At 43.3% G+C, this 22,839-nt stretch overlaps 1 protein-coding gene across 4 annotated transcripts in view; it reads right to left on the bottom strand.

Moving 5' to 3' along the window:
* CACNA2D3 (calcium voltage-gated channel auxiliary subunit alpha2delta 3) overlaps positions 1–22,839 on the bottom strand; it is an 879,489-nt gene that overhangs the window by 606,483 nt on the left and 250,167 nt on the right. For all 4 annotated transcript variants that reach the window (XM_051851530.2, XM_051851531.2, XM_051851529.2 and 1 more), the window contains exon 4: positions 8,606–8,665. In XM_051851530.2, the coding sequence (XP_051707490.1) occupies positions 8,606–8,665 (60 nt within the window). The remainder of the gene's footprint in view (positions 1–8,605; positions 8,666–22,839) is intronic.

A 22,839-nucleotide genomic window follows, 5' to 3' on the forward strand; every position in this document is an offset into this window, starting at 1 on the left:
TTTCCTTAGTCGAGGTGGTGTTTTACACACTAAATGAACTCTAGATATACCATACACTAGAGTTAGTGATACTTATTATACTCCCTATGGAAACAATTAAAAGAAAAAGTTAACGTAGATGAAAAGCCAAAAGATAAAAGAAATGATACACGGAAATATATTTGATTAACCCCAAATAAAGTAGGAAGTAAAAGGAACAAATAACAAAAAGCAAATAGCAAGGCAAAGCCAATTATAACCACAGTTACATAAAGTATAAATGAATTAAACCATCCAACTAAAAGGCATATATTGTCAGATGGAAAAAAAGAAGCAAGACCCAATTATATCCTACCAGAGTTGCTATTTAAATATAAAGACACAGAAAGGTTAAAAGTGAAAGCACAGGTAATTAAAAAAAAAAATTTACCTTGTAAAAAGCTGGTGTGCTACATAATCAAAAATGTGCACAGTAATGAGAAAAATGGCTTAATTATGAAAAGTTCAATCCACTTGGAAGACAGAACACTCTTAAAGTGTAACCCCTAAGAAGAGTGCTTCAAAATACATGAAGAAAACTCCACCTGAATGAGAGGGAGAAATAAACTAACCCACAATCACATTTGGAGACTTTAATACCACAGGTTAAAGGGGCTTTCACAGCGGAAATTACAAAGTGTTTGGAACTTAAAGATAATGAATACAGAATATATTAAAATCGGAGAGGGCCAAATGCAATGGAAATTTACAGTATCCAAGATTTTATATTGGAAAATAGAAGAAATTACTGCAACGTTACAGTCGGATCTCACACGTTATGTTCAGTGAAAGAAGCCAGACCCCAAAGATGATGTACAGGTTCTATGTTATTCCATTTTTTCTAAAGCTCATGGCAGAGACAACTCATGTCTGAGGTTGGAAATCCAGTTTCCTACGTGAGTGGCAGGGAGTTGAATGCAGAGAAGACAGAAGGAACTCTCGTTATCAACTCAACCACCACGTTTCAAGATCGAAGCACTTGTATGTGCAAATTTTACAGCATAAAAAAGCAGCACTCACTGCACCTGTAATTAAGCAATAGCTTGTGTAATTTTATGTCAATAAAGGCTAAAATCTTGGCTTTTGTTTGTTTTCTGTTTCATTTGGATCAAAGTCTGGAATACAACAGGTGTTCAAAGAATACTGTGGAAAGAATAAGCACATGAATAAATGTTGGAGAACACTCAGTTGTACTCTCACTGAGCACACAGTGTACCTCCACTGGCTGGCTCCTCACCACACCCTGCAGTCGTTCGTTTGCAGGCCTGGAAGAGGATTAGGGTCACCTCTCAGCTGGCAGGAGTCCCTTAACCTGGAACATGGTATAACATACTGAGTTCTGAAGCAAGAATTGGATACTCAAGTGAACAAAATTAAGGGAGGCAGTGATAAGCATCACCAAGGGGACAAAAACAAAGTGCCAGCCGAGTTGCCAAAGGAAATTAAAACAAATGCAGTTGTAGACCTAATTGGTTTTTATTTGAGAGACATCAACTGAGGCAGCCTCCACTCCATAAAACAGAATGAGACTACCTGCTGGGAAGTGGCTGAACAGTGGGTTTCATAAGGTGGGAACAGGAAACAGAACAGTAGGGGAGAAAGAAGCTGACTGGTTAACAGCCAGGGGTTTGTTTTCTGGGGGAGGGGGTTGGAGGAGGAAAGAGGCAGAGTGCCTTCCTTATTAAACTGGCTCTCACTGCAATCTCCTGTTTGCAGGGAAAACTGATGTGTTTGGGAGTCTATTTGCTTCCTTAAAGTTTCAATTTGATGATGTGTGAGCGTGAGTGACTTCATTTTGCTTCGGTCTGGTTTGCTGGGGTGCAGTGCAGAAGCTCAGTCCACATCAACAGCCTCCTATAACTTTTAAAAAAACAGTTCAGAAGTGAGAAATATTAATGTACAGAAAACAGAAAAACTAGTTTATTTTTACTCTTATGCAGAATCAAGTTATGCTAGGTCTTCTGTGTTTGGGGAGGCTTCTTCTAGCCATGTTGGCAGTGAACCTAGAATCTCCACTCCACTCAGACTCCCCCTTCGGGTGTTTGCTCCCAGGTCCTCTGAACTTGCAGAGTTGGTGAGGTCTTCTCATTCCACACCCTGATAACAGAAGTTTCATTATTTATACTGCCTTGTCTTTACTCTCATTAGACAGTGAGTCCCACGAGAACCAAGCCAGCTTCTGTATGTCTGCTTCATGGCCACATCCTAATACAGGGCCTGTTACACAGGAGGCCATGAGCTGAATGAATCACTGCCACTGAGAAATAGATGAGATCTTAAAACGCCATCAGGAGATGACAAGCACCTCCTTCAAGCATGAGCAAAGACACCACAGCAAGTGTGTAAATGGTTTGGGTTAGAACTACTACAACCCCAATGTTCAGATCTCTAAGCCAAAGCTAACTGCTGGATCCAACTGGGGATCCACCCACTGCTTCTTCCTCCCCTCTCAGATGACCACCATTCAAGGTCATGAGCATAATGTGTGGTCTCCAAATAACTGACCAACACAAAGCTCAAACATCGGCCTTATTACACACCCCATTTGGTCAAGTGAATAAAAATGATGTAGCATGTGTTTACATATGGTATGCATGCACCAACAGAGAAATGGCTTTAATTTTAAAATGTTCACACTCGAAGATCCCTTGGAAACTATTTACACATCAGTTTTTCTTTCTTTCTTTCTTTTTTTTTTTTTTTTTTTGACAGGCAGAGTTGGACAGTGAGAGAGAGAGACAAAGAGAAAGGTCTTTTTCCATTGGTTCACCCCCCAAGTAGCCACTACGGCTGGCGCACCGTGCTGATCCGAAGCCAGGAACCAGGTGCTTCCTCCTGGTCTCCCATGTGGGTGCAGGGCCCAAGGACCTGGGCCATCCTCCACTGCACTCCGGGCCCCAGCAGAGAGCTGGCCTGGAAGAGGAGCAACCAGGACAGAATCGGCACCCCGACCTGGACTGGAACCTCGGGTGCCAGCGCTGCAGGTGGAGGATTAGCCTGGTGAGCTGCCGCGCCAGCCTACACATCAGTGTTATGAATAAAGGACATGCAGCAAGTCATAACGAAGAAACAGCTAATGCTGAAGACTAACCCTTAGCAAGCTGATTAAATAAAAAAGGGGTGTGCTTTCATTAGATTGAAAAAGAGGAGAGGGCTTATTTTAGTACAAAGCAAGTGAAATTTCCTTCTCTTTTCACTATTTCTCCTACACATGTGCCCTCTACCTGTTTTGTTTACTGAGCAAAAGTCAATTAGTTATCACCATTTCTAATTCTGAAGCTTGGGTTTTCTGGCTCCACTACCTCCAGAGCTCAATGCCTTCCTCGGTCAGAGCAGGAAGGGATGGACCAGGGCCGGGCAGAAGCACAGGAAAGGAATCCCACAGCAGGAGAGGGGAGAAACCATCATTGCCACTGAGGCCTGTGCGTGCCCTGGTTAATGACAGCTTTTCTCCAGGACAGAAGCCTGGCTTTGCAACAGGAAAATGCTCTCTGGGGAAGAGCCTGTCCGTGGGCCGGTGGACAGGGTCAGTGGTTACAAGGTTAGCGCGGGGGCTTCTGAGCTGCCCGCCCTCCCCTCGGTCTCCTTCAACACAACCGGCAGCCAGGAGGAGGCCGAGGAAGCTGCTCCAGGAGCAGCAGAGACTCCTCGCCCGCACTTTGCAGTCGGCAGCTGCGTTGTGAGACAGGCTCTTGTTGCAGCGGTTGTGCCTTGGGAAGGGACACTGACCCCAGTTCCTTTCCACTTTCCCACTTGTTGGCCCTCTGAATGTCACCACCAGGCCTTTTCTTCCCCCTTTACTTACAAAACAGCAAAGAAGAAGTATTAGAGAAAACTTCGTAATGGAAAAAAGCTTCCACAGGACACCCAATTCTAAACCATGATGTTTTTCTTTTTCATGATGCACCAGCTCTGTGCAATTGGCACCTATTTGAGACAGCTTTCAAAGAAAATATGTTTGCGGTTCAAAGATAAGCAGGTTTTTAGTAAACTGTCAAAAGTATTTTTTTTTCATCTCCTTGGCTGCCAGTGGAAAAACCCAAATAGAGAATAAGAGGGGGAAGGCATTCTCTGAGTAACAGCAGAAGATGTGTAGACCTGGCTTTCTGCAAATTAAACAGCCAGAGTATTCTAAGCTGCAGTCTCCCACTCCTCCTACTGCTAAATTGGATTTCACTATCAAAACACTGAGGGTGAAATACTAAAATAACCAAATGCCTTCATTAAAACACAGGTTGCTTTTTACTGTATCTACAGTAAAGTATTTTTTATTGTATCTACCAATCTTTTAGGAAAAGCCTACGATAATTCACGGCATAAAAAACATAGAGGACGGATGCTATTTTAATCAATAACGGCAATTACGACTGAACGTTTCCCTAAGAGGAATATCAGGGCAAAAAGAACCAAACCCAGACAACGGCAGCACAGACCACCAGGCCCCCACAAAGGAGAAGAAGACCGAGGTCTTCTCCCTCCACGCCCATCCACTTCATCAGAGGCCTCCCAGCTACAGTTTCCCACCAAAGCGCACACAGCTCATTCTGCCCCTGAGTTGATTCCACGGACGCCGGCGCAGGCAGTGCATGTCTGCTTTCTGCAGAGGACGCCGCGTTTTGGTTTGTTCACAAGGTGCTGCGTATCGCCTCCTGCCCCATATGTCCTTGTTAAGAACAACCTAATGCCACCTGTAAGGACCTCATAGGAGGGCCTGCAGCCCACAGGGAAAGAGCTAAACCCCTGGAGAAACTAGGAAAGGAATTTCAGTGGACAATAAAACCCCCACAGTAAAGGAGGCATACCTTTCTCTTTTTTGGAACTTTTGACACATCTACCAATGAAAAGGAATCCTTCACTCTCACTGCATGTAAAGGTTGCAACACCGCAGAGTCTCGTCCAAAGCGGGAGAAAGAGCCCATGCATCACTTCTCTTCTGTTAGGGGAACAGGGGAGCTAACACCGATGTAACTGGAAGCTATACACTTTAGGAAACCTCATAACGCTTTCCTTCTTTCTGTGGGAAAACAGACATCTGGCTCCATCCGTGCTTCCTGAACCAACAGCAAATGGTCTTCTTCGCCATTATTTCATGGGGAACAGACTCCCAGTTTTGTTGTTTGTTTGTTTTTGATAAACACAATCCCCCTGCAGGGTTACCAAGAGGTCAGTGGAACCCGGATTAACAATTGATCAGCTCAGGTCCTGCACGCAGCCCTGCTGCCTAGGTAACTGCAACGGGGCTGGCACCCAAGCTGCTACCAGACCTGCACTTAATAGCGCCGGCGCCTCAGCAACTTCAAAGCCTTCCTCTAAGTGGAGACGGATCCCTCCACCCACATCCATTTCATCAAAGGCCTCCCTTCTGCAGTTTTGAGAGCACGCGGCTCATGCTGACCCTGAGACAATTCCACCGACACCTGTGCCTGCATAGAGAATGACCCTGTGCAGTTCTGATTATTTCAACATCTACTCTCGTGTTCAGACCACAGTGGGACCCTCTGATTTACTTTTTGTTCACATACAGAACAGAGGCCTAGGGAAGAAAAACCGATCTTCTTTTCCTTCTCAGGAGAACAAAACCGAGAGATTCGTTTCCTCTGTCCCCTTTTTTAAAAGATGCCAATATTGCCTTAGTTTTTACAGCACTACATTTGACAAGGGGAGTTGGCTGATACATCAAAATTTTATTGTAAAGCTTCAGTAACAGGAAGTCAAAACATTCTTGGACCCTAGCAATAGCTTCCTAAGGACAAAAGAAGCATGTTTACATTTACTGAACTAGATCACAGGACATTCTTCCTCTGCTGAGGGATAAATAATCTCCTAAGGTTCCTCTCCATGCTTGGCAGAGAACTGATCTCAAAGTAAAATGGACTAGAGGAGCCACAAATACCAGATTTTCCAAAATAATCCTGATGCCCAATAACCCCTCGCAGTCACCTGAAAACTGATTCCTCACTACAGAACCAATGAATCCAAGTGCTCGGTCCAGACAAAAACAGGATAAGGATATTCTCTAACACTATTACAATACAGAAGTCAAAGTGAGCAATCCAACACTGATGCAGTATTATCATCCGATGTACACTTTCCAGCCAAATCTTTTTTTATTTTTCTTGTTCAAGACCCAATTCAGGATCACACAGACATTTGCTTGCCAAGAGTCCTTAGCCTCTTTTAACTTGGAACAAGTTCTCCACATTTCTGTCTTTCTTGACCTTGACAGTTTTGAAGAACAGAATAGACAGTTACTTTGTACATTGTTTTTCAATCTACATGTCTCATTTTATACCAATTAGACTCAAGATATATTTCTTAGTCAAGAATTCTATGTAAGTGATGCTGTACTCTCCCAGGTGACACTGCCTCTTCCGGAGGCATTTGACATCACTTTGTCCCGTGGCTCATGGCTAATTTTGATTACCTGTTTAAGGTGGTATCTGCCAGGTTTCTCTATAGCAAAGTTACTATTTCTTCCTTTGTTATCGGTAAGTCATTTGTAAGCAGATACTTTTGGAATGTACATCTCTATTCTTCACCAAATTTTTACTTACTAGTTTTAGCATCCATTGAAGATCCTTGCCTGAAGCAATTATGACTATACTTTTCAAATTCCATCATTATATGTGTATATATACATATTCATCATTATGACAAATATAATTCAAATTCAATCATTATGACATATATATCAGGTGACATTTTTCTATAAGAGCTTTCCCTCCTCATTCATTTACGTCTTTACACATCTATTTATTATCAAGAGTGGTTCATGACTTCTTATGTTATTCATTGTTATAATCTGAGTTGATCTGAGTTTCTTACTTCAGAATATTCCTAAGATTTCAGGAAATTTCCCTTGGGAATGCAACTAAGCGGTCCTTACAATTTTTATCCTTACAAAAGCACTTCTTGGTGCTTCCACTGAATCTCTCCCAGCCCACTGTAGAAGTCCAAAACCTCTGAAGACAGATGTAGCCAGCAAATGGCCCCCAGCTCTTCCTGGGTCTACCACATGCATACAGCTGTAGGAAGGCAAGGTCTTCCTTGCTATCCTCAAGGTCATTCTTACCATCCCATTCTTACTCTTACACCCTTGCTTAAAGAGCTAGGCCAGCTTTCTGATCCTCTCCCAAAGCTGCCAATAATCCCTGGCATTCCTCCCTCCCACCCTGGAACTTCTTAGGCTTGTTTATACTTCTGGCTCTGTTTGTTTTATATGTTGAATGTAACATCTGTAAATGACCCCAGTATGGTAGGCTTGACATTTTTCAGTTTACTTCTTCAGACCTAGTCTTCAACATTCTCCACCCAGATAAGTGACTCAGGAGACTGAACTACCTCAACTGCAAAAGCAGTTGGATTCAGCCAATGGTAGATACCAGAAAGAGGTAAGAGTGCAACAGACTGTTACTGGGGTACCCTCTCCCCACATTCCAGCACTGTCAGTTCACCATGAGTGTCTGCCTTTCTCCATCTAACACACTTGCCATGTAGCTACTTCTACACTCCCTGGGTTCTGGAAACCACTCCTGGACTTTGCTTCTTCAGGTCAGAAGTATGGCTAGTCTGAATATACCACCACAACTCTTAACCCTGGCCACACATTTGTAAATACTTCTTTTATTAAGCTTTCCTCAACCACCCCATTTAAATGTGCATTCTTTTACCCACAAAGCAAAAAATATAGAAAGGAATGATGACAAGAGGTGTACTCACAGGAGAGAGACACAACCAAAAGCTGTCATTGCTATTGCCAGTTTGCATGTGTGTGCTTCAAGATTTATGTCTGCCTTTATGTTTTCCATATAAATGAAAACATATCCCAAAAAAGCAATATTGCCTAATCGTGACCACATGCCACTAAAAGAGGTATGTTTTATCAAAGTGCAAACTTAGAGATTAAGATTTGCTCTTTTGGTTTTCCTAGCAGTAAGGAAAAGCCACAGAGCTCAAAGTGACAATTTAAATGAAAGTTCACTCAGGAGAAATCCAAAGACACTCCCAAGTGTTATTCAATTCACTTACTGCCATTTACTATACTTTCAAAATGGGTCAACACCAGAATCCCCAACCAGACACAAGTGTGCCATGACCAGATACGAGATCTTCTACAAGAAACTTATTAAACAGATGTTCACATTCCAAGTCAGTGAGTGATTTAACTTCTAAGTATAATTAACAAGCAAGTCAAAGTTAGATGCATTATAATATTGTTCTCAGTCACTTGTATTTCAAAATACTGTCCCAGAAGTGAGATTTGAATATATTCTATCTTATCAATTTACCATTGAGAGTTCTGATGATTACTGTCAGTTGACTGACACAATACCCCCCAAATCTGGGGAAAGTTCACTGAAATCTGGTCACACACATGAGTATGTGGCATCGCCACTACAAATGTCATTGGCGGGCAAGGGTAGAGGATCGCTTCTGTGTCCTTCCAAGAAGTGGGCACACTTAATTCACCTTTGCACCATCCTCTCAAAAGTCTTTCTCTCTCAACCACTGAAACTTGATATTCCTAATATTTCTTCTTTGGCAGCAAACAACACAAAATGATTTAACTCAAACGATCATCAGTTACCTGCAAGTCTGCATCAAACTCGTGTTTCAGGTGGGCCTCTTCTGCAGCCTCCACCAGACGCTGAAAAGACAGAAAGCAACACAAAGTGTGAGAACCGTGGCCTGGACCCCGTTTCTGTAACATGAAGAGACTGGAGCTCACTCATTGTCCAAGAGTGGCTGAGCACATCATAGTGCATACACTGTGGCTTGGTGCCTTTGCTCCCAGGAAACTGGAAATAAGTCCATTATTGTCAAAATCTCATTTCTGCCCTCCTCATTTAATCATAATGCTTCCTATAAATGTTATTGTTATGTACATCTATAAACCAACAACTCTGTGTTATTTTTCATAATTCTAAGGTCCTTGAAGTCCAAACAGGATCAAAACCAATCAATAGCAGTGTAGTCCTCAGGTATAGCAGGGACTGGGGCTGAACTGAGTCCAACTCTAACTGGACTAACTTTCTACCCCATGGATTTGGAAAAGAGTGCCTATTTTTTAAAGATTTATTTATTTATTTGAAAGTCAGAGTTACACAGAGAGAGAAGGAGAGACAGAGAGAGAAAGAAAGAGTGGTCCTCCATCCACCAGCTCACTCTCCAAATGGCTGCACGGATGGAGCTGCACCGATCCGAAGTCAGGAGCCAGGAGCCTCTTCCGGGTCTCCCAGATGAATGCAGAGGCCCAAAGACCTGAGCCATTCTCCACCACCCTCCCAGGCCACAGCAGAGAGCCGGACTGGAACTGGAGCAGCCAGGACCCAAACCGGCGCACACATGGAACGCTGGCACTGCAGGCGGCAGCCCCACCTGCTATGCCACAGTGCTGGCCCCGAGTGCCTATTTTAAAACCTACAATTATCTAAGGTCAACTTTTTTTCTATACCCATTCTAATATCATGTGATAATTACTTGCATTTTACTGTACACCAAAGCCATTATGACTTTGGGATCTATATCCCAAAAGAAGTGATCACTGAAATTAAATCAATACCTAGGATTCACAAGAATACTACTGTTTGTAACCCTTAACCAACTAAATTCAATCAATTCATATTCTTATGAAAACAACTTTACAACATGTCTTCATTAGCAGTAGTCAGGGATCAGAATCATTTTTACTTTAACTTGATTTTATCAAAAATGAGGTATTTCCCACCATGAAAATAGGCTGGAGGACATGACAGAAAATTCTCATTCAATGAAATATTTCACTGAAATGTCATTGAACTAACAAAACAAAAAGCTCTTTACAGACAAGTAAAAATTCAATAATTTCTATTTTTCCCATGGTTACTCACACAGCCTATGCTGGCTTTAACTTGCCTTTCCTGGAAATAATACAGACAGGAGTTTAACAGGTCAATTTTTAAAAATATTGACATTAGTATCAATCTCTGAATGGTCACTAATGGACAAATTCCTATGAATAATAATTAAATTGAATATGGAGATAAAGAGGCTGAAATAAGATTGGGTAACTTCAGGCAGCAGGAGAGAGCACCAAAGGAACAGAGAGAGAGGGAGAGGGAGAGGGAGAGGGAGAGGGAGAGGGAGAGGGAGAGGGAGAGGGAGAGGGAGAGGGAGAGGGAGAGAAACTGGAGGGCAGGGAGGGGAAACAGTACTGCTCACAGACCTGAATCTGAAGGGACGGAAATGTGGTTTTTCATTCTCCTTTCAGTCAGTTGGGAGGTCAGGAAGGCCTTGTTCTCTGGTCAAACAGCTGACCGCAGAGAACATTCCAGAGCCAGAACCAGCAGATCTGATCCTAATTTCAGTCCTGCCGCCAGCCCACTACACTTGAGAAAGCTTGGGCCAGCCCTTTTCCCTCTCTGGGCCTGGTTTGCTCATCCGAGACGCATGCAGAGGTAAACCCAGATGGGTGGTTCTCAAAGCGTGGTGCTCCATCCACAGCATGAGTTTCACCTGAGAACTTGCTGGGACTGCAGACCTCTCAGGGCTCATCCCAGTCCTGGCCAATCAGCAGCTCTGGGGCTGGGGCCAGCCAGCTTGACATCCATGTGATTCCAATGCTGCTCAAGCTGGAAGCAGCCCTTGCACACACGCCCTCCCTCACCCTCAGCGCCTGGATGACGGAGCTCCACCAACCCAACAGGAGCTTTCCACTCTCATTCACCATGAGAAAATGTGGGTGCAAATCGATTTTCATTTTAACGCATCAAATTCTTTACAGATGAGAGATATAACACGGAGGCGGTATAAACTTGGGGGAAAAAAACTAAGAAGACACACAGAGACTGGTTATGTGGCCTCAAACTTTCAGTGGGTCATGGTTTACTCAGAACCCTCATTGTCAAAGAAAAGCTCATCAGTCTCCTAGAACCATAATGGCTAATTGGCAAATGTCTCAGTGTGGATCCAAACTCATGAGTGGCAGACAGTGACATAAGAAATCTGCATGTTCCTGATATATTATTCTCTTAATTTTGGTAAAAGACTGAGGATTTCTATGCATCTATCATGAAATCACTTACATACTGAGTTTTATGGAGTGTGCATATACATTATGCAGGTCTGAACACTTCTATTATCCAAACAAATCATGCATTGTGAGCATTTACTTAAACACAAACAAGTTCTTTTTTAATAGCATCTAAGCACTCTGAGAATCCAGAGAAAAAGTAGTGATGAAATATCTAAATGATCAACAAAGAAGAACAAAATAAAACTTAATATGGGGAAATGAAAAGAATTGGGAGGGGGGGACGACCAATAAAGTGTGGGAGAGCCAATTAATAAGAGAAAAACATGGAAATAACAAAGCTGAAATTGCCATGCAACAAAACAGCGAAAGTATTGTAAATAACACGTATCACAGTTGTATATATTATACATACAACCATACACATCATATTCTTATACAACATGAAACGTGTTTCAACCACAAACACCACAATAAAAGGTATAGGGCACAAGAATGTCACACCGGACACAATTCAGTAGTATCACATTAACTCCTAAGAGAAGCTAGACCACTGCCTTCTATGCTGAGCACAATGAGTATATGAAAATTTGACTTCTTAGCCAGATTTTATGTTCACTTGCAACTTAAATCTGCTACATGGCTGTTTTTGTGGTTTTTTTTTTTTTTTTTTTTTTTTTTTTTTTTTTTGTATCTTGATTTACCTGACATATTTCTTGTTTAAATCACTTTCACTACAAAGACTGAAGAACTACAACTCAAGAGAAGACAGTCAATGGCAGCAACACAGAATAGTTATCCTCTGCAAAGTAACTAAGTATTTTGGAACAGGGCTCTCTCTGAAAGGTAAGGCTGTTTATGAAGTCAGCCACAGAGTTCCCCAACCTGTGCTCTGAGGCCAATGACAGACAGGTGAACATTTCCTGGGACAACCCTACAGAAGAGGCTCAGCGCTGGGCGCACTGGCCCTGAAGAACAGCACATCAAGAACTGAGCGCTTTGTGGGAAGAACAAAGACTGGCTAACCTTTCTTCCGAAGTACTCATGAAAGTAAATGACTTAAAAGAAATATTATTTAAGAAGGAAACCATGTGCCATAAATTTACCTAAAGCCAAACCCTGGGGACAGAAGTTCCTCCTGTTAATAAAATAAAAATGAAGGAATCATCCTCTAACAAAGTCAAGACTATTCAAGTTCAAATGCTGATGCTTGCCATATAAAATAACAGTCTGTAATATCTCTTTTCTGGGCAAATATCCTTAAAATCTAAGTCAAATAAAGTGTATTTTTAAAATAAGCTTGATTATCACTTGCAGGTATGAAAAATCTGTTACATTTACTAATATTTTAGTTATTATATAAGATACCACCAGTGAGCCCTGGGAAAACGTTACTCTATTATATCTATTAGAAAGGGAGTGTATTTTTAACAATAATAAGTTAATTTTCTCTTATGTGAATTCCCTTTTTGGATCTGCAGATGGGATTATAGAATAGTGAATGCGGTTTTTAATTAAAATTGAACACTGGAAATGAAATGGCTTTGAAGACGCTAGTCCTCAGAGCTGAGTGTTGAGGTAAGGGAAAGGAGCAGTTCTGTGCATGGATTTTCTCCCCTCCCCCTTCTTCAAGTCCAAAGTGTTTTCCTACTCAGTAAAAATGATACCAATATATTGGAATAGGCACCCTGGGCTGTGAACAAAACACCTACAAGCAGAGAGGCTGTAATTCATGAGCTGATGCACATCTCATTGGTGTTTCATATTTTTATGTAACTCTTCTGTTTCAGTGAAACAACAACAAGAGATTTCTTTACAAACAAGAACTTGGAAGGCATGGCTCCTGGGTAGTATTTATAGCCACAGCAAAGGTAAAACCACTACTGAGTACAGCAGGGAAATTAAAGCACTTGGTTTAAAATCACATCTTATTTCTCGTTACGATGACCCCGTGTACACCCACACAGCACTACAGAACTCAGTCTCCCATGGCCTCCTCCTCAATGCTTAAATCAAGACAAGGGTCAAAGACATTGTAGAGGGCAAGCTTTCCGTCACGGTTCACAGAGGGGAGAATCAGACACCAAGTCAAAGTAAAAATTGAATCAGGAGAAGAAAATGATTTTTTTTGTTCTATTCCTATTTTATTTTATTTTTGTTCCTGGCCACTTTACTTTAATAAGAGTGGAAAAGAAAGAAATGTGCAGTGAGCAGTGGGAAAGGCAATGGAAAACAAGATCACACAACCGAAGTAGCTGACTGCTGGGCTCCTACTGACTTGATCAGAAAGAACACTTTGTGTACAAACGAAAAAAACTTTTTTTAAATCCCTAAAATGGGAGGGAAGGAGACAATTATGGATAAAAATCCTTAAAGCAAAGCAGTAATATAAAAACCATATGGGATACCAAAGTAAAAAGTTATTTTATTTCTCATGTTAAAGCTAAAAAGCTTTGGCTTGTAAAAGCTGTTATAATGGGATGTTTGAATCTAACAAAGATTTCAAAGCACTTACTATGTTTGGTGGTTTTCACTGAATGTTTCGCAACACATTTGATACTCATACCAGGGTCTTTACTGCCTTTTTTTTTTTTTTCTGGAATGAAAACATTACTTTTTCTCAAATACAGTTTAAGCTCAACTGGGGTGATTCTAAAGAAAATCTATAATCATGAACATGGATTTGGGCTGTACTGATGACTAACTTGGAACTCGTCATTGAACTGTCATTAATCCTAAGAGTTGGAGGTCACATGGTTCTTCCTTCTAACCAACAAGAGCTATTAACACACACAAACAAACAACCCAAATGCAGTGGAAATGTGTGGCTCATCTTTTCCTTATCCTGCATTCCATGGCTTCTGTTGTAAGGGTTGGCATTCGATGCCCATCAATGAGGACCTGAGGCTAATGCTATCCTAGCAAGGCCAGAGCTGCATCCCCAGCTTCAGATACAGACAGAGGAGACCTGCATCTTCTCCAAGTCACAGATTTCAAACTCAACCAGCCCCGGAAATAAAATCAATGATCCCTTAAACTCATTAAGGGCTGCCATTGCATCAAAAGATGTACCCAAGAACACAAACAAAATGAGATTGGTTTGTTGCTAGGATTAACATCAGATACTTCTCTCTTGTATCAAGGATCAGAAATCACCCATTTATAAGAACCATAATATTAAAGAAATCAAATTGTTAAAGTTTGCATTTTCATTCCTTCTGGTGTTGAAATTTCTTCCCTTCTGCTCTCCAGAAATTTTATCACTCTGTGTAAGTGTAGACCAATCTATGCCGCCTTTGTAGCTAGAGCAGTTAGATGACTATTGCCCGCAGTGTGCAGCTGCTACCAATAGTGATCCAAGAAACAACAGGAAGTGGTTCACAGAAGGGTGAGGGACAGACACAAGGCAAACAGAACAAGTGACAACCAATGCTGCCAGGAAGCCTCCCAGGAGAAATGAGAGGTAAGTTAAACTCTACAGGTAGCCAGAAGTATCCAGAGGAAGAAAGGTGCTGAAAGAATGATCCAGACAATAGGATGCTTCACACAAAGTTTTATGTTCTGGAAACAGTGATTAGAGAAAGATTCGAGAAATAGCTACGGGCACTCAGAGAGCTAGAAAGAGGCCACAAGGGTGCCTGATCAATCATCAGGAGAGAAGCAGAGCATGAACGAAGAACCAGGAGCCAGGGACTTGGTTAGATGAGAAGAAAGCCACCCTGCAAAACTGCCTCTAGAGGTAGAGTCACATCCAAGTGTGTAATAATATTCTGCAATCCTTACTGATACAAATGTTTTTACTTTTCAATTCCAATAGTGGTGGCACATATAAATCACCATCCAGATGATCGTTTCTGTAGAGAAAAATACCTTTTAAAGAGCCTTCATTATTTCTTTGTTCCTGCCACAGAAATAAGCTTTGTTGCACACAAATGAGTATTTTGTATAAAATGACCTCCTGCCGGAAAGCTGCAAAGATTGCTTCTGCTTTTATAAGTGGCAAACATGTCAAAGTGGATCATAAAAGCTAATATATAAGGTTTCTAGAGAAAGCAGGCAACAGAACAAGGGGGCAAACACATCGTGGGCACACACGGGGAGCTTCCTTTCCTTCCACTCCTCTTCCCTGTCTTCCCCCAGCCAGAGAAGGTTCAAGACAAAGTAAACGTGGAGTTTGCATCAGAACATTCACAGTGGGTAATAAATTATCTTTATTCCACAGGAGATACCTGTTATCAGTTAAAGGCAGATGCAATTAATACCTGTTATCAACGTGGATGACCGATTTCCAAACCAAAGCCATCACCCTCTACATAGAAGGCTGTGTTTGTTCAAGTGCAGCCAAACCTTGCTCAAAGGTTTCCCAAGGTCCAAAGCAGCTCAGGGCGAAGGTAAGAGGAGAAGACAATCCTATTTCAGCTCAAGTAATTGTTCCAAACGATCCTACCTTTTAAAAGATGCTGTTCTGCTTATGTGCCTCCTGGGAATGTTCTGCAGTTGATTATCAAAATCAAGGCTATTTAACCACAAAACAGGAAACGTCCCATCAGGATGCTTCAGGCCTGGAGTCACTGAGCTGTTTCCTTTGTGGGCAATGGAACTGCCATTGACTTTCTGATGGGACAGTCTAGGATGAAGGGAGACCATGACATTGTATCATTGGAAGGATGCCCGTTTGTTTTCTGCAATGAAAGAAACTCTCCTGTGCTTGAGGGCTCTGCCAATGTGAACAAATTGTCCCAGCCTTTAATCACAACCTCTCCAAGGCATACTCAGGAGGTGTCAACTGGAACCCACAGGGGCAGAGCATTGAAGACAGCACCCACCTGGCCAAGGGAGACATGAACATCTGCCTCAGCGAAGTCACAGCCAAGACAGGGTCCTGCAGACGCACGCCTGCTCATCGCAGCCTCACACTCCCATCACTTCCCTTCAGTTCATCTTCACAACCGCTTGTTGAGAAACCATTAGGGAACTGGAAAGCCGTCAAGAACGAAGTGAGATACCAAGAAACAGATGATTTGCTCGGACCTCCAGAAGCTGTTGCTGCATTTTGTTGTCACAGAGTCAGAACCAGAGAGAAGGCTTTGCATCCAGGCCTTCCTACTCACGAGCTGCTTGGCACTAGGAAAAATCTTAATTTATCTGAGTCTTGGTTTTGTTATTGAGCAAGCTGAAGGAATACCATCTTCCATCTGCACCTCAGCATGTAAATGTGATAAAAACGTACACACAAAACATACCCCTCACCGAAGGATTCCACACAAGTGTAAGATATTATTAAGATGGGGCGGGGAGGGGAAAAGACAAGATTTTTCAGCATAGAACAGCTTGATTGGAACAAGGAAACTTCACAGAGTCTGTGCTTCCCACGGTTGGCTCTCATATGAGGAGAACTTGGAATAACTCCCCAAGTTCACAGTTACAAGGAGGTTATGTGAAAGTTAATTTTGCTGCCAGAGAAGGAACTCAAATCGCTTGCGTTCAAAAACACAGGGCTGTGCACCTGCTCCTTGAGGACTGGTTTTCAGAATCTACCACTCTCTTTTCCAGCTTCCGTGGTAAAAATCTGTGATCAGTGAGGCTGAAAATGGAATGAGGCAGACGTCTTTATTGAAAGGTTTGACTGATGTCCTCAGAATGGTGCAAACACAGAAATTAAGCTGTTTGCCAAAGCAAGCTTCTTTGACGGATGGCACCTGTGAGACACTGAACAGGCCGGTGAACATGGCAGGCAGCTCCTAGCCCCCAGGCCCCGGGCATGGCCAGGGAGGGAAAAGTCCCTTTCTCCTTGAAAATGGAATAATGCGGAACCATTTTCATGTCCATTCAGACCTTACCTTCTCAAGATGGATTTTTACAGAATTTTGGACCAGGGAAAAAGTCGGGCCAGCGCCGCGGCTCACTAGGCTAATCCTCCGCCTTGCGGCGACAGCACACCGGGTTCTAGTCCTGGTCGGGGTGCCGGATTCTGTCCCGGTTGCCCCTCTTCCAGGCCAGCTCTCTGCTGTGGCCTGGGAGTGCAGTGGAGGATGGCCCAAGTGCTTGGGCCCTGCACCCCATGGGAGACCAGGATAAGTACCTGGCTCCTGCCTTCGGATCAGCACAGTGCGCTGGCTGCAGCGCGCCAGCCGTGGTGGCCATTGGAGGGTGAACCAACAGCAAAGGAAGACCTTTCTCTCTGTCTCTCTCTCTCACTGTCCACTCTGCCTGTCAAAAATAAAAAATAAAAAAGAAAGAAAGAAAGAGAATCAGTCCAATTCCTTTCTTGCTCTTTCCTCCCAGGCAGCCATCCAAATTTTGCCAGGCAACTTTAGTTTGGGAGGGAACATGGTAGAGTGTCAGTGCAGGCAGCAGGCTCTGAGCTCAGACATCATGAATGGGAATTCTGGCTCTGACCACTTCATGAAAGTACCATAAGCCAAAGTTCTTGGTGCATGGCAACCACCCATTTATATTACCTCCTATTACTGCTGAAGACAATGACAAGGATGATTAATTGCATGAGAAGAATTATGCTAGGGGCTTAGCTATGAAGATGAGCACATGGAGAAACAAATAACTGGGCAGTGCGATGCGCCCTTAAAAAGGAGCGCGACAAAGACCAAGTTTCACCCTTCCTATCAGAGCTGTTCCAAGTGTTGAGTTGATGGATGCAGTTAATCCTCATAGCCACTAGATAGAGGGCAGCACAGATGCCATCCCAGTTTACACACCGGGAAACCAGAGGGCACAGAGGGAGGAGGGCTGTGAGAACTCAGAGCAGGAGCAGACACGAACGACCACCAGACCACCAGGGCACGGTGTTCTGAGCAATGTGACAGTGAGCCTAAATGAAAGGCAGTGTGGAAAGCAGCCCAGGGACCAAAGGAAGTGATGGGGAATGAGCAGACAATCTCTGAGGTGGGACCTAGCTGGCTGCAGAGCTGCAGGTTAGGAGCATGGAGGGAGAAGGGTACAAACAGGCAGGTAAGTGTGTTTCAGTGAGCAAAGGTGATGAGTTAGTCTAAGGTGCACATAGCCTGTGCACCCTGGGAGGTCACACTGGGCTTAAGAGCAACATGGTCCAAACTGAACTTTAATTCACCTATAAAATTAATCTGGTGATAGAAGTAGCTGAAAAGAAAAATTAGAGAGGGGTCAACCCGAAACAAAGAGAGACTAAAACAGGGACTCGTGCTGCAGTGCAGCAGATCAAGCCATTGCTTGCGTCAGCAGCATCCCACATGGAAATGCTGGTTTGAATCTTGGCTGCTCTGCTTCTGATCCAGCTTCCTACAAATGTGCCTGGGAAGGCAGTGGAAGATAGACCAAGTACTTGGGCTCCTGACATCCTCATGGGAGATTTGGATGGAGTTCTGGGCTCCTGGCCTCAGCCTGGCCCAGCTCCTGCTGTTGCAGCCATTTGGGGAATGAACCAGCAGATGAAAGATCTTTCTCTGACCTTCACTCTGCCTTTCTCTCTCCCAAAGTCAACTCCCCTAAGCCTGAGAGCTACACTCTCCATTGGGTGGGAAGTGGGGGAGGAGTATTTGGCCTTAGCAGTGAGGATACTGATTACGATGGCTGCATTCCACAATGGAGTGCCTGGGTTTAATAGCAGCTCCTGACTCCATCTTCTTGTCAACACAGACCTTAGGAGGTAGTGATAATAACAAACAAGTGGGTTCCTGCACACCACACGGGAGACACAGACTGTGTTCCCAGTTCCTTGCTTCAGTCCCAGCTCAGCCCAGTACCAGCCATTGTGAGCACTTGGAGGGCAAATCAGCACAAAGAAATTCAGTCTCAGTCTTAGTCTCCCCACCCCTACCTCTCTCTCTCTCTCCCCCTTCCTCACTTCCTCCACACTCCACCACCACTTCCACCTCCCCGGACTCCACCCTCATCTCTTAGTTCTCAAATAAATACATTTTTAATAAGGAGACCATTGGGCCCAGGCCACCAATTCAACTAAAAATCTAGACTTTGCATGCTATCTCCTTAAGAAATTATAGATATCGTGACAGAAATACTATAGCACTGGAGGGAGAAGTTGTTTAAAGTTACATCCATTTCCTAGACCACACAGTCCATGGTGCATTATCATTTCTTTTTATTGGATCCTTTCTTTTCTTGGGAAGATTCCAGCTATATTACACAGACATTCTTTGTAAAAAAAAAAAAAAAAAAAGCATCAGGTTGTTAAATGTAAATATTTAAATCCCACCAAAATGTTCAACCAAGCTTTTTCATTTCTCCATTTCATAACATACCTGGTGCTTTGCAACCAACCAACCAAATGGTCTGGGTCACTCCTGATCCGTGAAGGACCCTGAGTCAGAGGACTAAGCTGGCTTTTACTCCTCCAGGGTAAAGTCAACCATATCCACTGACATGTGAAGCTTGATTGCAAAGGCAGTCAAGAAAGCATAATGACGAGTAAGCCTATTCACATGACCTTGGTCCTTGAACATTTCACACAAGTCTCTCTTGCTTCAATTAGTATCACACTGGCAACTTCGGTATCCTCTGAAAAAGCCCTCCTCCCCCACTGTAGAACCAAAATCCTGAGGCCAAGATTTTAGAAATTGACTGATCCCTGCTCAAAAAGGGGACAGCAAGAGAACCAGGGCTCAGGGTAAAGACGAGCCACACCTAAGCATTTGTGTCTGCACACAGCCAGGTTCAGAAAGAAATGCGTGTGTCTTCTACCCACTCTTTGTTATTTTTCCCTTGTAATTCTGTGTTCTGCTTACACTGAAGAAATGACATTTTACCCTTCGAAATCAAGACTTCACATTTTCAAATATCCAGGGATGAGAAACTAGCTTAAAGGATAAGCTGGCTCTCTGTCTTTTAATGCCCAGGTAATGAACTGAAATTAAATATAAGTTTTGAATTTTTATGGAAAGTTATTTCCATACTTCACTCTGTCCTCTTCAACACTTTCTCTTTTGTCAACCCTTAATTATAATTTGGCTTCAAAATGACAAAGAAATAAGCAGATATTTGAATAAAAGCTAGTGGTAAAAGATTTGAGGATTTTTTCAATAAAGAAAAGACAGGGGCCAGTGCCGTGGCTCATTTGGTTAATCCTCTGCCTGGGGTGCCGGCATCCCATATGGGCGCCGGGTTCTAGTCCCGGTTGCTCTTCTTCCAGTCCAGCTCTCTGCTGTGGCCCGGCAGGGCAGTGGAGGATGGCCCAAGTTCTTGGGCCCCTGCACCCGCATGGGAGACCAGGAAGAAGCACCTAGCTCCTGGCTTCGGATCGGTGAAACACCGGCCATAGCAGCCATTTGGGGGGTGAACCAATGGAAGGAAGATCTTTCTCTCTGTCCTTTTCTCTCACTGTCTATAACTCTACCTGTCAAATAAATAAATTTTAAAAAATAAAGAAAAGACAGAGTTACGAAGGAGGACTAAACCCATTTTATACAAAAGTAAACTGAGGCCCAAGACATAAATTCTCCCGGATGTTGACACGGCACCTCCTTTACACCATTGCTTGCTCTTGAGATTCATCACCCACTGCTTACACTTAGCCCCATCTTCACGCCCAATGCCCTATAGCTTGGGCTCTTGCAACTTTCATATCAAAGCAATGTACTTTCCTATCAAACCAGGTACATGATATTCCATGCTCACCTGGCTGCTCCCATCCCTCCTTCGACTGTGAAACAGACACACAGAGATACTTATGCCCCATCCTACAGAAGTGCCGCTTGGTGAGTTAAAGGCAGTTGAATATTAGCAGTTCCACAAAGTCGAATACAGAAGATATATTTGGACTGTGTTGGCTTTTAAATTTCCCTTTGTCATTTCAAAGTAGTTGAAAGGCTCTGAGCAAATCCAAAGAGTCCTAGGAAGATGCAGAGGATAGGAAAAACCATGACCCAGGCCCTCCTTGGTACCAGGCATGTTACATAACTTTGTGCTTTCTGGCAAGGCCTTGGGGGCCACGGCATGCCCACTGTATGGATGAGAAATACACATGGACCAGTGCGAGGTCTACCCCTCGAGTGGACAAAACTGACATCGCGAGTGGGTGATGAGGTCAGGGAGGGGACTCATGATGCCAACATGGGTGCCCTCTGGAGAAATACAGCAGCTGCTTGAGCTGCCTCCACAAGCAGACACTTAAATCTCACAAGCAAATCAGCCAAAGCCAGGATGCCTTGATTGGAGCCCTACTGTCCTGAGTATTATGCTTTTGAAGTCGGATGTAAACAAAGGGGCAAAACCAGCGGGATTCCAAGAAATCGGACCTTCTCTTACCTTCTGCACTAGGTAAGACAGTGTACCCGCCGTGGATTCAACTAACCAAAGCAGATGGATGTTTGGATTACGACGTTATGAAAACCAGGCTCTGAGAAGAAAGAGAACCATCAAAGTTTGAATGTCTAATATCTCTCACAACCAAGGGATCCTCCCTCATGGGTCTGGAGAGCTTCCTGTCTCCACCTTCATGGTGCTAGGAGGTGGACACAATAATCAAAACCAAACACTTAGGGGCTAATGCATCTTCAAAGGGGGAGCCAGGCAGAATCAGCGATCAGCACAGGTGCCCCAGGAAGCATGGGCAGGGCAGGCTGCAGCGTCAGGACGCACGATCCTCAAGCTGCACCGCTCAGTGCCTGGCAAGCAGCAGCTCTGCCAACAACCGAGACCCCTGCCCTTGTGTAGCTGACGCTGGACACCATACAGACAGCAGTCAAAGGAACAAATCTACGGGTTCACATCATGCAGGCTTAGGTAGCGTAAGGATTAGACCACAAGATGACACGGCAGAGAGTAACAGGGGCGCTGCGTTTCTGGTGGTCAGGAGAGGAGTCCCTGAAAAGATAACAGCTGAGTAAGCAAGGAAGCGCCCTGAGGACGTGAGCAGGAGCAGCTTCCACAAGGAGGAACAGCAGGCACAAAGGCTTTGTAGCGCACACTGGTGAAACTCAACTCAGGTTTGCGACCCTAGTCCAGGATTATTTGCATTTACAGAAGTAAAATGATATATGTATCATGCGTTTATTACAACTCATCTCCAGTAAGGTCTGGGAGAGCACCCCTAATCAAATATTAATATTTCTATAGTAAATAACAATTCACATCAAAAACAATAAATAAATGTTACACATAACCACATGTCAATTCAGGCTATGAAATGAATTATGAAAAAAATGTTCAATTTTTAGAATGTTCTGGATTTCAACATTGAGGAGCAGATATTTGCCGTTTCAGTTGAGACACGGGGATCCCATAGGACAGTGCCTGAGTTCAGTTTCAGAATCTGGCTCCTGATCCAGCTTCCTGCCAGTGAAGACCCTGCAGAGGCAGCAGTGATGGCTGAAACAGTTGGATCCCTGCTACCCTTGTGGGAACCTGGATTGCATTCTCATCTCCTGGCCATGGTGGGTATTTGGAGAATGAACCAGCACACAGATGCTTGCTCTCTCTCTTTCTCTCCAATAAATTAATAAATTTTTAAATAGTGAAGATATAACATTGTGAATTTCCTAAAATTAAAAAAAATAAGGTGATAAAAATGTCTCAATTTTGCTTTTGTTGATCACAAAGTTTTCGCAGCCCGATGGCTCAGCAACTGCTGGGGCTAATAAACCACAAAATTAATTATGAATACATCAAATAAATGGTGATGGGAGGAGAGAGTCTATTGCAGAATGAGAACACACACACAACCCTACATGCACATATCACTCATGACACTGACACAGCACACTGAAATCACTGAACTGTACACTTAGGATGGGTAAATTGTATTGTATGTAGATTATACTTCAATCAAGTGCTTACAAAAATATCAATGGAAGAAACTC

Source organism: Oryctolagus cuniculus, chromosome 10 (assembly GCF_964237555.1).
Source record: "Oryctolagus cuniculus chromosome 10, mOryCun1.1, whole genome shotgun sequence".
Lineage (NCBI taxonomy): Eukaryota > Metazoa > Chordata > Mammalia > Lagomorpha > Leporidae > Oryctolagus > Oryctolagus cuniculus.